Source organism: Anopheles funestus, chromosome 2RL (genome assembly GCF_943734845.2).
Source record: "Anopheles funestus chromosome 2RL, idAnoFuneDA-416_04, whole genome shotgun sequence".
Lineage (NCBI taxonomy): Eukaryota > Metazoa > Arthropoda > Insecta > Diptera > Culicidae > Anopheles > Anopheles funestus.
Genome location: NC_064598.1, coordinates 10859667 through 10877460, shown reverse-complemented (window position 1 = coordinate 10877460; position 17794 = coordinate 10859667). Strand labels below are relative to the sequence as shown.

General features: G+C 45.4%; 2 protein-coding genes across 8 annotated transcripts in view; one reads left to right on the top strand and one right to left on the bottom strand.

The window, feature by feature from the left end:
* Window positions 1-17794, top strand: part of LOC125765970 (homeobox protein homothorax) — a 127979-nt gene that overhangs the window by 108974 nt on the left and 1211 nt on the right. For all 7 annotated transcript variants that reach the window (XM_049431531.1, XM_049431537.1, XM_049431535.1 and 4 more), the window contains exon 8: window positions 9248-9374. In XM_049431531.1, coding sequence (XP_049287488.1) covers window positions 9248-9374 — 127 coding nt within the window. The remainder of the gene's footprint in view (window positions 1-9247; window positions 9375-17794) is intronic.
* The window catches only part of LOC125765928 (nucleolar protein 58), a 135725-nt gene continuing 124256 nt past the window's right edge, over window positions 6326-17794 (bottom strand). Inside the window, exon 8 of the mRNA XM_049431464.1 lies at window positions 6326-6376. Coding sequence (XP_049287421.1) covers window positions 6341-6376 — 36 coding nt within the window. The 3' untranslated portion in view covers window positions 6326-6340. The remainder of the gene's footprint in view (window positions 6377-17794) is intronic.

Here is a 17794-nt window from a genome sequence, read left to right as displayed (position 1 = left end):
GCTGCCAAAGAAGAAGGAAACGAAGTAAAAATGAGCAATTATAATAGACGGAACGGCAATGGGGAGACCGGAGACCGTCCGTTGTGATCGTCTTGCTAACACGCGGCCGACGCAGTGATCCGACGGTCGCGCGAGTAAAGACGCGCGAATACCACATTATTATGTGGTCCACAGTCAATCCTTCTTCGATGAGAAGTAAACTGAAACGGTTAGAAAAAAACACGGGGCTGAGAAGAGGCTGAGAAGGGGTGGACAATGAGGGAGGCAGATCAGTTCGAATAGCTCCACTATAGTTTCTTAAGCCATCCTCCAGGTCTTAAGCCTGCCTTGACTGCAAAAGCACATCCCATGGTCACATCGACGACTCACTACGGATGTGCGCGTGTGTGTGCGTGTGTGTGGTGTGTGCACTGATCTAAACGGGTGGCTTTACTTGTTTAACCGACGGCAAACTTTACGCGGCAATCGCTTATGCCACCCAGCCACATGTATAGCGAACGTACACGCAGCTTATAGCTGTAGCTGTGCATCATCACGACAACATCTCGAGATGAGATGAGCCGCAGCAGTGCAGCACACGGTCACGGGGGTAGTTTTGTGCGTCACAAAAACAAACAACCATTAGCTGCACCACCGGTTCCAGTATTCCAGGCACACTGACGAAAATTCCAATTCTCCACACAAAGTGTGCTCCAAAGCACTCCAGACTGGGGAAGCGCAAGGAAAATCGATTTTCCACCCTCCAATACCCCCCAAATTTTAGTTGGCCACCATCAGTTTTGTGGTGGTGACTCGCACATACACAAAAACGGAAGACCCATTTAGCAAAACCGTAAGCGGGGGAAGAGAGAAGGGAAGGAGAGAGGAATGCTTCAGGATGTAGGAAATGCAAAAAGGGACACAGTTCCGCCCACCACCCCCCGGGTCCGTACCCGGTACATTCTCATACGAGAGCGCGCGCGGAGGTCAATGAAGGTTTTATTCGTCATAAATTTTGCGAAACGCACTTTAAACGACCAGAAACACACTGGCTGAGGGTTGGCCTCCGGCCTTACCGGTAGACATATTACGCGAATGTCCACCCCTTTAAATCCTCGGCGTACCTTTAAAACTGGGCACACTTTAAAACCGTGAATTGTGGAGCTTTGGTCTGGGTGGTGAAGGTCGAACGAATTCGGCCTTCTGTAGTATTCTCCGTCGTTCGGATTGTTGCGAGTTTCGATCGTTAATTAAAGATGGCTCGCGGGGTGTTTTTTTGCATTGCATTGCAATTCGAACTGAACTCTTCCAGCAGATTTACAGTTCAAAGTTCGCAATTATACTCCGTGCGGTGGGGTTTGATTCTATACTCCCCACTGAAGTGCTAGAAGGTGAAATATAACTAACAGCGTTTTTGTTTTTGTTTGCCTCCACTAAACGGTAATACATTAAACGCTAATTTCCATCTTGTAGACAAACATGATCGAATGCCATCGCTTGCTGTATCTCTCACACAACCGCCCGGTAGTGATAACCTTTCGGCCTCGTTACAAGCGTTTTATTTTACAGCAATAAAGCGCATTGATGGTGCATTGATGTGGCCGAGGCGAGAAACTTTAAACATTCAATCAATCGGGGCTCGTGTACTGGTGGCCCCACTGCACAAACGATGCGGCTGTAATCGTAAATTATTGATGCATCATCGAGCACATCGAGCTATCATGTGGACGGAAACCACAGCACAACAGAATGAAATGGTCGAAAAAAGTCGAACACCCGATCTCCCCTTTACCCTATCAAAAAAAAAAAAGAAAAAAAGATCAAGAACAGAAATAAAATAGAAACTGGATCATTAACTCGACAGAAAATGATGCTGAATAATTTATTTTACGACATCGCACTGATACTGGCTCGCGTTCTTAGTGGCACCGTTGACCAATCATGCTGCCCTCAGTCGAATCTTCTTTCGCCCACACGATTTTCGGGTTTTTGGTGTATTTAGCATTTGTGATTTGCTTCTTTTTTTGTTTTTCTTTTAAAGCAAAGAACGAAGGGGCGGGTGTCATCTGTTGAATTAATCAATTAAACATGGTGTACTTTAAGGCAACCGACTTTTGGGTGTGGGTTCTTTTTCTTCCACGTACAGATTCACTCTTTGTCGGACATTAACCGTAACAACAAAAAAACAAGAACCTGTATAAACACAAAACACTTGTCTGCGGAATGAGCTAAAAGATTGTCTTTAAGGCAAAAGCCAATAGAAAAAAAAGCTCAGTTTTTGGGGGCGAAAATGTGGCCACGGTGCACATGATTAAGTATCCGAAACGAGAGCAAGAGTAGATATGCTTTTGCGTAAAACAAATAATTGTTCTGCGTGATTCGGCAGTTCGTTCGGTTTGGGGGGGAGAATTTCATCCCCACCCCCAGACCCACCCCCTGTATTGCTCGCACAACTCACTTTGTGTTGAACGAAAAAAAAAATTGTGGCTGCGCATTGTCAAATTGTAAAAGCTACAACAAGAACAAAAACAGAGAAAAAAACTATGAAAAATCCCGGGAGAAGGCACTTAAAATATTTACCATGTCACCACAGAACACATTCACCGGCCGCACGGAAAACGACCCATGTGTGTGATGGGGCTATGGTGAAAAGGGGAGTAGTGGGGTGACAGAGGGTGCAGATGGGTGGAGGGAAAAACAAACAAACAGACAAACAAAACAACAATCATCACGCAGTGCTGTTGTTTTTCCACCCGCCCCACATATGCACTGATACACACACACACACACACACACACACTCTCTCTCGTTGAGACAGGCCGCCATTTGTACGTCTCCATGCCGACGCCATGTTTTCTTCGCTTTGTTTATTTTTTTGTAACTTGCCTCACCAAACAGGCTACTGTCGTTCTTGCGCTGCATTTGTTCAATTTTAAATTTTCTTTTTTTTGTTTTTAAACATTCTCCATCCCACCCCCACCCCTCACATGTACGTCGCATGTGATGTGAAAAGTAACCACTCTAGTACCAGTACTGTAATGAAGTTGAAGGCTGTTGTTTTCCCCGATTCCAACAACTCTCATCGTCCCAATCACAGGGGCGTTGTGTGTGAGGGGTTGAAATTAAAAGTGACACTTTCGAGCAGCTTTTCCTGTCCACTTTTTCTTCGATCCACAACCAATACCACTGTTTTGTTACCGAAAAAAGGGGATGAGGCGGGAAAAACCCGACACAAAACAATATTAAATCGAATAAGCAATCAAACATCATTTTACCTGGATCGAGTTGAATGAGCCTGGGGGGGGGGTTAGGGGTTGGTTAATTTAACATTCATACGCTACAAATGTAGCGGAAATGCACACTTCCAATGTGTCTAATTTTGATGAGCGTCGTGTTTCATTTCATTCGAAAAACAGTTCACTTTTTTTGTTGTTTATTCGTTCTGGTTTGGTTTTGTTTGTTTGAGGGTTTTTCCTTTTTTTTGTTTTTTTTTCGTTGTTGCTTGCCTTTTGTTTCTCACCATCGAAGCATATCGTGAATATATTCATGGAAAATGTTAAACACAATGTGCAAATCATTATGTTGCTCGCTTGTCGCTTGCACTCTAGTTACTGTTTGGGGTAAGGGAAAAGCGTTGGGGAGGAAAAGAGGAAAATCGAAACGGATTCCTCTCCACAGCGATTCGGCAGATGGAATCGATTTGGTTTTCGAGCTTACCAAATATGAAAGCCTCCCCGTAGAAAAAAAAGTATAGAAAATAACTCATGTACGGAAGAACATGGCGGGAAAAGACTTCACGCTCAGTCTCGCGTGGTAACCAAAAAGTAAGAAGAACAAAATATGGGAGGGAAAAACACAGACAGCCTGAGAAGATCTAAATTATAACTGACAGGCGGTTCGATGCGGTTGTCAAGGGAACGGCGCTGAAATAGCATATGAAAACCGAGACGGATTAACGAATCCTTCTTTTCAATAAGATCATTTCGTTTTCACACTCTTGATCAACACTCATATAAGTGCGCGCTTGTGTGTGTGTGTATGCACACCATTTCAATATGAAACCAGGCAATATAAATATCGCTGTCTCATCGCCCTCCCAACCAACCATCTCCGCCCCCCTCCCCCACTTTATGCTTTCACACCCGTAACTGACACTCTCCACAAAATCCGGGTACGGGGTTAAAAATTGAAAATTAAAATAAGAAAATGGATTGAAACAAAAAAAAACTACAACACGAAACAAAAGCATTTCGAGATGGTCTTAAGACTTAAGGCAACAACTCCCCATGGAGTGCGAGCGCGTTGCAAAAGGGGATGAAAATTTTCCCGCCATTCTGTAGGGAAAACAGTAGAAAACTGCCCTTCATTCCAACCGACCGCATAACGATCGTTTAGTCGCCACCTTCATCGTCGCCACCTCAGTATCAGGGTGTGTGGGGAGACCCTCTCTGGACGTCATCTTTTAAGAGGGTACTTTTTTGTCCCGAAAATTAAATTGCACTTTGTGAGAAATAGGGAGTTAAAATGGGGAGTATACACACAAACGCACCCAGAGCAGCAGCACCAAAAAAAAAGCTGTAAATAAAGAACCCATCTTGAAGGGGAAAAAAAGTGTGTAGAAGGCAAACTAAGAAGAAAAAAAAACAACAACACACAACAAGACTAACAACCCCAAAAACGTGAGGAGAAATCTTAACAGCAGCTAAAAGAAGGTTCATTAACATCGAAGATTCCCAGTGCCGAGGACGGAAGATGCAAGAAGTGTGCGAGCAGGATAAAAAGCAGAGCACTTTCACACACACACACACAGCACAAAAATATAAGGAGCATAACTTGTCCCCTTGTCCTTTCGTTTCGCCTTTTCTTCATCTTCAGCGGTCTGCCCCATCACACGTTCTCCCACGACACGTGGCATTAAAACATTGGAAAGCGATGTGTATCTATTGAAATTAGAAAATGCGACCCACAGCCTGAGTTATGTGATGGCCTGGGCCCAGGCCAAACAAACGAGGGGAGGGGGGGGGGGGAGAGCCCCGAGTTGGCACCCGAGAAGGTGAACGACGGGTTGGAGATTTAGGTGAGAGCTACAAACTCCGCGTGAAGGAGGAGATGAGCAAGAAGGAGACCAGCTGAAGGGAAGGAACTAATAATAGAAAAGAAGATTCTTTGAACGTTAAGCGAGCGGACACTGCAACGCAACTGAATCGAAGAAAAGATATAAGAGAAGGCAGAGGGAGAGGAGGTTGAGTGTGAAAGGGGAGAAAAAAGAAAACATCAACACACATCCATAACGAAGCGCAAACGAAGAAACTGAAATTGGAACGGTTTTTTGATTAGAATTCTTTGTTTTTCCGCCTGCCCGAAAGTGGGGAGTTTGAGGGGGGATGGTGTAGGGGTTTGATGATATGGGAAAGTGGGTGAAGATAGAGAAAGAATCTTCCTTATACCCATATTGGTTTCGGGAGGAAAAGGGGTTGGAAAACGGGCAGCGGGCGGGAGGACTTTTTCCGGTTTTTTGGTCGCCACAGCGGAAAACGGCACAGGCGGAATCCAAAAGCCCGATGAGCCGGAGCCGGAGCACGACAAGAGAACAAGCGGTGCCAGGCATGGGGTGGGGGTGATTTATGGCGGACTCATTTCCTCTTCCATAACTCCACCTTCGCCCTCACATCTTGCTTGCCGCACCCGGTGGGATTTGAGGCTACGTTCCACCGGCCGGGGTTTCCGAAAACCCTTGGGGAGAAAAGATGAACGCGTACGGCACCGGGAACGCTTCTTGTGAGAGCCCAAGAAATGGAAAAGGCTCGGAAAAATGATGCACACAAATGTGTTGGCGAGAGGGATGAAGGAAGGGAAGAAGGGGGAACCCGTTCTAACTCACAGGTGAATTTCATAGTTGACTGGTTTGGGCTTGGTATTTGCTTGCTGCTCAGGAAAGAAACGCTTATTTCGAACGGTCGTAGAATTTCGCCCCATCTTCGTTCTACGGCACTGTCACGGGTTTTTGGGTTTTCGGGTTCTTTTATTTTTCCCGAACCCGTGGCCCCCGCGTCTTTGCGGTGCTCGGGTGCTAAGTGGAGAAAGTGCTCACAGGGGAACCGAACAAAACAGACGGGGTTTTGTGAAGTGGAACCCCGGTTCGGAGATCGGTGAAGACAAACACACACACACAGGGAGAGAGAGGATGAAGGTTTCCGAATTGAAGCTGTCCTACATAAATATGCGCTCAGCATCCTTCGCCCTCTTCGGGGCTGTGCCAATGGTTTGTGCGGATCTACCGAAAACCCCGGGTTTGCTGACGCTACTCGAACTCATGACGCTCCGGGTTCGTCTTCCGCCTTTTTGCTACGGCTACGGTTGTCTAATGGATGGCAAAACCACCATGGCACCCAGTATCCTGGGATTAGGACGCTTACGCTGCAGAGAAAACATCATCCCTGCTCAGCCGTTGCCGCGCTGGTTTCATACAAACCCGGAGGTCCTATACCCCAGCTTCGGAGACCACATTTCAGCACTCCGAAAAAGCAAAAAAAAGGAAAGAAACAACCAACAAAATGGCGCTGCTGTCAGACGGAAAATCCCATTCCGTACAGCTTGTGCTGCACCGAGCTCTGTGTGCGCCAAATGCCATCGCGCCTTGGATGGTCACGGTAACAAGAAAATACCGGCAGCAGGCATTGTAGGAAGCTTTGTCTAAAGGAATGGGAGTGGGGGAGGACCGTTTTTCCAAATCAAACGCTCCTGTCATGTTTGCTAAGGGTGACACATTGTCCTGACATGCCTTGGAAAAGTATATTTATATTGGGTATCATGGAAAGGATGGAGTATAGAGTCTTTTATAACTCAAAACAAAAGGTATATACAGTACGATACCAGCAAATTAAATCTACTTCTATCCCGAAAAAAAGAATCTACACTGACTTAAGGCTAAGTAACGATTAGATATTTCCAATATTTGAACAATTTCCTATGAACCATTGCTGAGGTCTTTACTGAAGCATCATTTGTTGGGGAATCTTTTGAGACTCCAGCCAGCTGGATGATGTTGGATCACACTTTGATACCTTTGGAACTCCCACCAACATCGAAGAAAAGCTTTAAAAATCTATAATTATATGCCTTTTTCTCGCCTCCATCCTTCGCCTGAATCGGTGTGATTGTGAAGTGAAAATCAAAAAGGGCTAACAACGCGTTCGTCCACAGTTTGGCTATTTGTTCATCGTTTGCGGGTATTCATTTTATATTGTTATTATCATCATCGGGCATTATTTGCTGTTAGTGCTTACTAGCATCGTCTCATTGTCAGCATTTGGTGGTGTTATTATTTTTCTCTTCATTTTTTTCTCTTACTCTCTCTCTACCCATTTCAACTCGTTAATCGCCGCATTACCGAAAGACCCTGCCCGGGATACATCGAATTATGGTATCCCCCGGGTTTTTTTTGTGTGTGTGTGCCCTCTACCAAAGGGAAGGCTCGTGCGGTGCACCGCAGGATTCCTCACCGCTTGAATATCGCGCTGACCGAACGGGCCGAATTATTATTATCCAATGGGACCGAAAGAAACCATTTAACCGAAACCGAAAACGAGCAGCGCGGAGAAACAAACGCAAAACAATACACGGCGCGGCGATACATCGGGCAAAGGAAAGGAAAATTCAAACCCTGATCCCCTGATCGGTATCAAGCGAGTCATTTTAACGATATCCCAGTGGGATACTAAATCATTGGATTTAGAGAGAGAGCAGGCATCACTCGGGGTCCTCCTCCTGTCCTTCTTCTAACCACCTCCCTCTCCCCCTCCGACCCTTTATCTCGCGTACCTGCCCGGGTCCATATCAGTTCGATGCTGGACGGATTTCTTTCATTCCTGCCTGCCTGGCTCGGTGATTGTGATCTTTCTTGTGCCGTTGCGCTTTCTTGACTAGGCCCCGCCGTAGAATGCTTCATGGGGCCGCGTATCTTACTTTTTCGGGATTTTTTTTTTTCGTTCATCCTTTCCTCCTCCTCCCTTCAAACCAGCCGCCAGGAAAGAATCAACCCCTTTATTTTCTACTGGCAGAATCTGACCATCGAGACATCCTGCCGGGAAACGAATGTTTTGTTAGTTAGACGAACCGTGTGGTGGCGATCAAAACGCGATGCCTCGTGCCATACCTGATTGTTATAAGCAAAGAAGAAGCAAGGAAAAAAAAGAACGCAACTTTTTCCCCGTTCTTCCTCTCTCAGTCGCGGGAAATGATCCCCATGAACACCCCGAAAATCATGACACCAATTGAAGAGGGTTGAAGGTAATGGTAAGTGATAGAGAAATAGCAAAAATATCCTGGAGATTGTGTTTATTAAATTCCACCATATTTACGAAACACACGAACCACCCCAAAAATACAGTGGCCACCATCCTACCCCTTCGTTCGGAAGAATCTGTAACGAATCAGCGAAAATTTTCATTCAATTGATACGCGGGTTTCCCTATCGCTGATTTCGGGTTTTCCGGCGATATGACGCTAATAGGCAATCGGGTGGAAAGGCTTTTCCGGCTGTGCCTACCAACACACCATCACCCGTGGTGTATGTGGTGAGAGTGTGTGTGTGTGCGTGTGACGGGTAAACAATTCAAACGGCGTGCGGTATCGGTTCCGTTTGCGCTTTTCCCCAAACAAACCATTTTCCTGTCCACGTGCGTTATGCACACAAATACGCACACACCGACCCAACTCTCGGCCCCCCTTCCGAGTGAAACCTGCTGGGATGCTGGAGGTTGGTTTTGCGATACAGCATTTTAGCTAAACAGCATAAACTGGTTGGCAGGCGTGCTGTGTACACAACAGGCCGACCATAGCATGGGCACATAGGAACATAGAGAGAACGTGGAAGAGAAGACTGAAAATTCGCTATTTGACGTGATAAATTTCGCATCAATATTTTCTGCATCGCTGGCCGGGTGAATCGCGATAGAACACGGATTACACCGGAATTTTGCAGTGCCGCACTCACTTGTTCTCTGGCGCGCAGACGACCCACAGCCAGCGCCCGGAAAACTGTCAATTTCGATTTTCAGCTTCATTTTCACCGACATCGTGATTACGCATTTGTGAACCGTTTGTATTTGCTCTTTTGTAAAACATTCAACGAGTTGTAAAAGTAATTGGAGTTATTTAGGGCGAACAAAATAAAACCAGTAAAATAGAATAGCTTTGTTGCATGCCTTCCAAGCACTGGGAACGAGTGTAAACTAATCAATTATTTTCTTTTGTTACCGATTTATAGAGACCGCCAAGTTCATCGATATCATACACCGGGCAGCTGAACGACGATGTACGGTCACCTGGTTCCGGAAGTACCCCTGGACCCCTGTCGGCACAACCTCCTACCGGAATGGACCCCGCGGATGCTGGTAAGTGGCGATGCATGCTTTAAGTCACCCATCACACAAACACTTCTAATCCCTCATTATAATAATAATCATCATCATTATCATCGCCGTTCACCGATCGGCGTGTTGTGGGTTGAAGGAAATTTTTATTCAACCGATTAACACAGGATTTTAATATGGAAATTACTAGCCAACAGAAGATATATCGTATTAGGACATTTGCTATAGATTATTTGAGTGAGTGTCGCTTGTAAGAGTTCCGTCGGAAGAGCTATGCGATTTGATTTTTTTCTCTTGTATGGCAACTCTTTTTACCGATAAATGCTCTTATAAAAACAAATTAAATGAATCGTCTTTCTCAAATCGAATCTCTTTTCCTTCCTTCCCCCGCTTCGTTGTTTATCGGTCACTTTAATATAATGTTTCCAACAATCTCCAACCGACAAACAATCTCTTGATTCATGGGATGACACAACGCGCAGTCCAATAAAGAGCTAACTCGTTCGTCATAGGATTACGCCGGTGCTCATAAATGGCAAAGTTCGAAAGATTCCACTTTATTCTACAGTAACGATCGCCACCCGCCGTTTAGCTTCGGAATGCAAAAAGGATTGGGTTGGGAAAGGATAAGTTACGATCGTCACACTTAGCCAAGTGACCGGTGCAATTGTTTGCGCAAACTAACCCCTTCCCACATCAGTACTGAGCGATGTTAAATCAAGCTGATCTGTTAAATATCATGCCCAAGCACGAGAAGTTTGCACCTAGAATCGAACCGTAGCAGCAAAAGAAAAGGAAGTCCAAATGACAACAAGCAAAACTCTTTAGTGCAGTTGGAAGTTAACGAGTAGAGAGTAAATTAAAAAATATACATACACCCTGTGGCTGTGCCATCTTAAGGGGTGAGGTTAATGTCTAAATGGTTTCAGGGGCTTTAGAGCATCAGCTTCAGAAACACAAGAACATACGCTCACAAACACACAAGAGCGCTCGTACGAACGGCATTTTAATGGATGTTACTATCAATTTTATGGGAAAGTAAAAGTGTTTTGTTTTCCGCCTTGACGTATTTCACCTCCTCATCGCGATCCAGCGTGATCGTTTTCTATCATTGTCTCACTTAACCGGGGAAAGAAGGGGAGAAAAAAGATAAAACCCCCCAACACGGCTGCAGGGTGTTGCAGAGTTTATGCTTTTTCTTCCACTCTGTGCATCCCAAAACCGCCCACTTCTGGCCTGCCTTGTCGACTTGGTTTTATTACTTTAAGAAAAATTAAATGCCTTCACCCGCTCGCTTCACCCTACCCGGTTTCCATTCTTCCGTTTTAGAGTTGCATGGTCGTGTTTTTTTCTTTGGTTCCTTGTTTCATTTCTTGTCTTAACAGCTATAAAACTGGTGGTTGACGGATGTATAAAAACTTGTTTCCGTTTTTTTCTCTCGCGTTGCTGTTGTTACTGCTCAACAGTGTGTCCCGCAGCGATCATCCAATCGATCATCACATTTAAGGTCGAGATAATCTTTAGCTTGCTTGTAAAGTAGAAGGTGAGGATGCGGTGTCGTTTTTACTTACTTCACTTGACACGTTCAAAGGTTCCCTCTGGTAGGAGAAAAAGCCACAGAAAAGCCTACAGTTGGGTCAGCATTTTTTTTTTCTTTGATGAAATGAAATGTGTATAATCATCATCAGCAGCAGTCAAAATCAGCTGGAACCGATCATCCGATCGATCGCAACCGGGTGGATAATCGGTTTTCTCGCTCGAATTCCATGGCATACTTTTCTCTTCACTTTCCCTTTTTCGGTTCGCAATGAGTTTAAGCTGAAAACAAGCAACAGAAGCAAAACAAAAAAACAGAACAAACCAACAAGCCTTTGATCGCGGGACAAAACACACGACGTGGAGACGTTGCGTTATGCGTCGCCTATAAAAACCTCAAGGGAAACTAGTGCACATAACCTAACTTTGCAGCGTAATCGCGTCACCGCCGGAGCGTCCCCCCAAACCCCCCTGGAGTGGAGCCCGTCCGATTCGCATAGAATATTGCCTATTCACGGTCAAGGACACCGGGATGACGGATGGTACACGAAATTCGGTTAAAAATAACGATCAAACGCCAGCACCATAAACCGCCTTCGTCCGGGTTTGCCGAAAAAGTTCCCTAGTACCTCCCCAAAAATAAAAAAAAAAAAAATATTGGGAACCTTGAAAAACGCGACACCGAACCCCGCCACACTGCCAGACGAACTGGGAAAAAAGATGGATGGTTCTCCTGGTTCTCCTTGCCCGCTTTTCTACGACACCCCTTCCCGCAACCGAAATGGCGCTACCCGACTGCTCCTCTGCTCCACCACCCGCTGGAGGGCCGCAAAAAGGGGGTGGGGGGGGCAGTATGAGGTGCGCAAAACGCACCCCAAAAAAAACTGGCCTACGCCTAGGACCGGTTTCTGCCGAAAAGTATCTATTAATCAAGTTAAAGTGGAATCAGCTGTTATAATTCAGTCGGACATGACTCGACTGTCTCATGACTCGTACGTTGCGTTTTTTTTTGTCCTGCGTTTATGCGGTTTGCGTTTCGGTCGTTTTCTATCAAACGTGTCCCCTTCCTCCCGCTTTCCCTTCTTTCCTCCCATTATTTTCTTGCTTTTATTCCTTCGCGCAAAGCGGACCGTTTCCCGTTACTATTTACTACTAGCAGCGTTACAAACTATTGACAATTCATTTGTTATTTTGTTACGCAACCGGCCATTCTTTTTTCTTTCTTTCAATTTGTTTTTTTTTCTCTTCAAACAATTTGTGCCGAATTTATTTTCAGCTTTCGGGCCCCTTTAAAAATGGGTGTCATAAACATGGTCGAATTTATGCCATCGACCAGTTAAAGCGACAAATTTGAGTACGGAAAATTGTGATGGTTGTGATGTGTCCTTTTTTGCTGCTGTTTCCTCCCTCACAGTTTGTCTCGCGTTTGTTGTGTGTGTGTCCATTTTTCTACAAGACATTAAATGACATTCCCCAACGAAGGCTAAATATTTCATCGCAAAATCTCTTCCTCTCTCACTCTCTCTCGAGTGAAAGTGTTCGAGTGAAATAAATCTGCTCGAAACATCGTGTTGGTGATCGGGATTCCAACGAGCGACAACCGGCGAACTCGAGGGAGGGTGGATGGGAAACTCATTCGAGCAGACAAACGATCAATCATAGCAAACAATGGAGGGATGATTTCTTTATTTGTTTGCTGGCTGGCTGTTGGTTCATTCGCCACACGCGTTTCGGCGTCGCACGGATTGACGTTTTGGGTCGACAAAGAATATCGACAAAATGTCACTCAACTTGGGCGCTCACGGTCAAGGATATTGGCCTCGACCGGTATCAACAGTGAAGATGGAAGAAGTGGGGTAGAGGAATGGGGCGGTCGAGGGTTTGCGAAAAAAGGCTTTAAAAGCCGCCGAGGGGGTTTTAGCATATTTAGTATGCAAAACAAATTCGACAATCATGCAATCATGTGCTACACATGATTATGCGGACTGTTTCGCTCATTGGCGGTTCGTTAAATTCGCCGTGCAGTGTGGACACTTTGACGGCGCCATACAACAACAAAAAACAAACCGGCCACCGCTGGATTGCTGGTGATTCAATTAGTCATCAACGGGGGAGCCACCGGCCTGCCCGCCAGCTGGCGCGAGTATTCATGGCATGGTAATGCATCATCAAAGAATGGTCTAGGTTTCGTCGAAGCTTTCGACGTGTTGGACATCATTCTACATAAATCCGAATTAGATGGCAGCGAACATTCATGAAGTGTTTTGCTCGTTTTTTTTTGTTTTTTTGCTGCTGTAAAATCAATTTAAATTCTCACCTCTAACAGGGCGACCGTTCGGTTTGCCGTTAAGCCATAAGATGGACGGTTGTGTTTCTTTTTTCTTTTCTTTTTGTGTGCATATTTGGGCGACCATTAGTCTTCACGCTTCATATGCAATTTATTCTGCATTTCTGCTTTCGATTTGGTTAGGAAAGCGTAAAGACACACTCAAACAAAACAACCAAAAAAAAAACTATGAAATAATTCAATCACACAAACCACCTCAAGCGAATGGTAAGACATTCTGCCGCTGGGGTTGGGGAATTATTGCCACAGCTAGTGGCAAAAGCGTTTTCCGAGCCGGAAGGTAGCAGACGGGAGAGAGAAATCCCATATTCCAAAACTGTCACATCATATTTCCGCACGAAACCTGCACCAGAACCGTCTTGGCTGCTGATGCTGCTGTTGATGATGATGATGGTGCTGGTGGCGCTCTATCCTCCATCTACGTTCGAACATTTTCAACAAGATTCTCCAACTCGACCATGATGAAACTGCATTAGTCACGATGCACTCAACAAGCAACGACGGTGACGATGACGACGACGACGACGACGACAACCAAGATGACGCTCATCTACCAGCAGATGAGCATGTTTTATATAGATAGAAAAACGCCCCGAGCTAAAAATGGCCCCATCACACAGCAACAGGAAAAGTTGCTTCTTTTCGACAAACACGTCCCACGCCAATCCCTACAGTGTCCCCTCCCTTCACCAACCCTTCCCATTGGCACGCAAATCGGCATTAGGCGTGGAGTCAAAGTCTCTCAAAGTCTTCATAAGTCGTGAATGAAGGGCAGCAGCATTTGCAGCAGCAGCCCGATCGGCAGACGGCAGACTCGCGTCGTTGCATGACGCGGCGACATCATCAGCAGCAGCGCCGTCCATAAATACAATTTTTCTGCATAATTTTACCTCATCGCACCCGGGGGGCGACCGACCGAACCGGCACGTGAAGCGGAGTGAAAACCGAAAATTAACGGCGCGCAGGAAACGCAGGACACAAAACATACAAACACGCGCGCACGCTCGCGCTGTACAGAAATGTCGCTTAACGTGGTGCACCCGCATCGGCAGATGACATTCCGGGTGTGCTTTGGGGAACCGAGTTTTACGACCCGTTACGTTAGACCTTTTTGGTACGGACCGTAGGAGTCACCAAACGATGTGATGCGAAATTTGCTCTCCAATGCTTTTAAACACACACTCACACACAGTTTTGCTAGGTTGTTCTTAAAATGTGCGTTAATGTGTTCCGTATGTTTCGTATTTTGTTTGTTTTTTGGAACCCAACAACCTTATCTTCCAAACACATGATCTATATGATGGTGGCGTATTGGTGGTTGAATGATTCTTTGTTGCCATCTTTACATGTGATCAAGTGAGATCTTACTGCATTAGATGCGGTTTGCTGCGAGTATGAAGTTACCTTAGACCACATTGTTATACGCTCCAATAGAACTACATTACGCAAGAGACTGGAGATATTCGATATGAAGGGTCTACGTCATGAGTACGAGATTTGAAAGCAAGTTCCACTTAACACCTGCAAATCAATCGTGAACAAAAAGTAAAGGTGTCAATTTACTTAACCATTTTAATCATTTTACTGAAGATATAGACTAAAAATTCTTCAAAGTCTTAAAGGGATTTTCTCAGAACTGCGTTATGCAAATTGTTACTCAGAATTGTTGAATTCCTGAGTTAGGTTTTTCCCTTAAGACCTTCGACATTGAAAATTATCTCAATGAAAAAAACATCAACAGGTTAATGTTCTAATAATTACATCTCAATTAAATTAAATGCATTTCAAAAAATTATAATAAAATGTAATCAAGCTGCCCGCGTGGAATGATGCAAAAGTGTGAAACATATTTTTTCGACACCTTGTAACTATCTTGTTCGTTTGTCAGTCCGTCCGACATTATTGGGTCACAATTTTTTTTGTTGCTCCTACTTATTTGCTTTCAAGTTGCAAGTGAAGTGTCCAAATTACACTTTTTTTTAATCCTCTTTCCAACACACACACATCCAGTTCCGACAAGTGCGTGTTAATGTTGTCGATGAAATGATTTTGACACTTGTGGTCATCCGATGTGAATCGACAGCCGCTGCAAACAGGAACACGAGCATCGTGCCGATGAAAACGTTTCACATGACGAGAGCATCACAAAACCATCATAATCATCGTTTCTACCCACCCTTACCCAACCCCGGCCCCACCACGAAATAAAACACTATTTCAACCCGGGGTGAACTCATCAAAGCGAGTGTTGTGACCTCACGCAGGTGAAAAGAAGGGACCCTTTTACGCGCAAACGCAATAACCTACAGAACTAACGAAAAGTTTCAAAAGGGAAAAAAAGCTGAACCGACACACACACACACACGCACACGCACGTTACGTCTCGCTTTATAAACCTTCTCCTCTGTGTCTAAGCGGTTGATGTGGCCGCGGCCACATAAGGTTTTGTCTGTGGTTTGCACAGATGAAAAGGCAAGATGACTACAATTATCGGACGGGTCATTTGGGACGGTCGAGAGCCTGACGGATCCCTTCACTTCGGCACGGGCGTGTGTTTGGTGTTGTACAAAGTCGAGTGTCCGTTTTAATCCGCAGGCGAGATCATGAAACGGTCCACCCTGGGGATCCCTGGACCGTACGTTGTTTGGGCCCATTCTCCTCGCATTCCCTCCGACATTCGACAATAGGTACGGCTATTAGTTTTGATGATCTTGTATAATTGAAAAGCAATTATTCACACTCGTTTGCGGCTGGTCTGGCCGGATCGGACCGGACCAGAGAACCGAAACGTACAGTCATAGAGCGCCAGAAAGTGCGTTTTTCTTTCAAGTTTTTTTTTTAATTTTGTTGTTGCCCCCTGTTTGCTGTAAAGTCGAGGTCTTTACCTTCTTCGCACCGCGGGTTTGCGAACGATGATGATAGAAAGCATAGAAAAGTGATGCTCCTTCCCAGCAAAACCACAAGATACTTCGTACCGTGGATTGAGCAGTTCATCGTACAAAACCCTTTTTTTTTTGGCCCAACAGTTTTGCTGATGGCACGTACACGTAGACCTGTATAACGATCGACGATCGTAACAGAGTTTTATTCGATAGATCACCCAATGAATAGGGCTCGAAATTGATTTCGTACGAATCAATAGAAAAGCAACCTTCACAATGGAAAATTAGAAGCCTCAAAATGCCCGCAAAACCACGAGCCTCCGTACGATATTCAAAACGGTCGAACGGGAAAGGTGGTCTGAAAGGCGAAAACCTTAAACGACTGGCTCGAGAAAACTCGTAGCAGATCCTAAAATTACCGGGAATTGTTCGGTGCCGAAAATTATCGTAAGCACTCGTCCATTATTATTTCATTTAAATGGATCTTGTTAATCATCCACCGGCCCAGCAGTGAAGCAGTGAAGCAGTTTGAAATAACACAGCCTCGTCACGAACTCGCGGGAGTAATCGTCATCCTGCCACGAGTCCTTCCCATTCGAATGCGTTCGGCAAGCGTCACCGGTACGCCATTCGCATCCAATCATTCCGATAATGATGGGTATAAAAAGGCTTTAACGTACACTGTCGAACAAGAGAATGCGGGTCCATCCTTCAACTCGGCCAGAGTTCGTCAGAGTGGAGGCTCAATTCGTTCGTCTATGTTTTTTTTTGTTCTTCCTCATTCCACCACCTTAAACTATTCAACTCCCATTACAACGCAACCATAACCACCGGAATGGTGTCAATTGTTTCACCCGACATCTCTTCACGTCCATGAGAGCAGACTGCTCAGACACTTCCCTAGTCTAGCCTCACACCTTGCGACACCACCGAAATAAAGCCACAGGGAAGCCTTTTTATGATCTTCCGCAGTAAAAGAAAAGCGAAACAAAAACAGCCCCCCGAACTCCGACGCTGCATCTCGTCGCAGTGCCCTATTGTTATTGCTGTTAAATACTTTTATCTTATTATCAATGAACTTGGACGTGGCCGCACTTGGATGTGACCGCAGGATGTAGGATCCTTCCCGGTAGCTGCCCCCGTCCCCCTTGCGTGGTGCGGTTTCCCTCGCTTCACTGTTCAACAGATGTCTTGCAACGGTCCGGTCGTAAAACATCCCCTTTCGGAAACCGATCGAGCCCAAAATGCCGACCAGCATCCGGAGCGATGCCGCCGTCTAAGTGCATGACAGCAAGACACACGTATTTTTTTTTGTTCTTTTACACGTTCCCGCGACCAACCAAAGGCTATCTTTTGCGCGCTGTAAAAGGCGACTAGAAGGCTGTAAAAATCTCATCAACCGGCATCGAAACCACACCGCTCCACACAGTGACAAAACAACAGGCACGGAAGGTATCAGCTAAATAATGCCACTACCCCTACTCATCCATCGCGGTCAGCACCCATCCTTTAAACGGTCCAGTTTATCAATCATCGGGCTCGTAAACATTCGGAGCATAAATTTTTTAACAGCTTTTTTATTACCCCAAAATCGTTCGCCCCAGTGTACGTGAAGCTTTATCCCGGTAAAATCATTGGGTCGCGGTTTTTCGAGGGCGTTCGTTCGCCTTGACTTG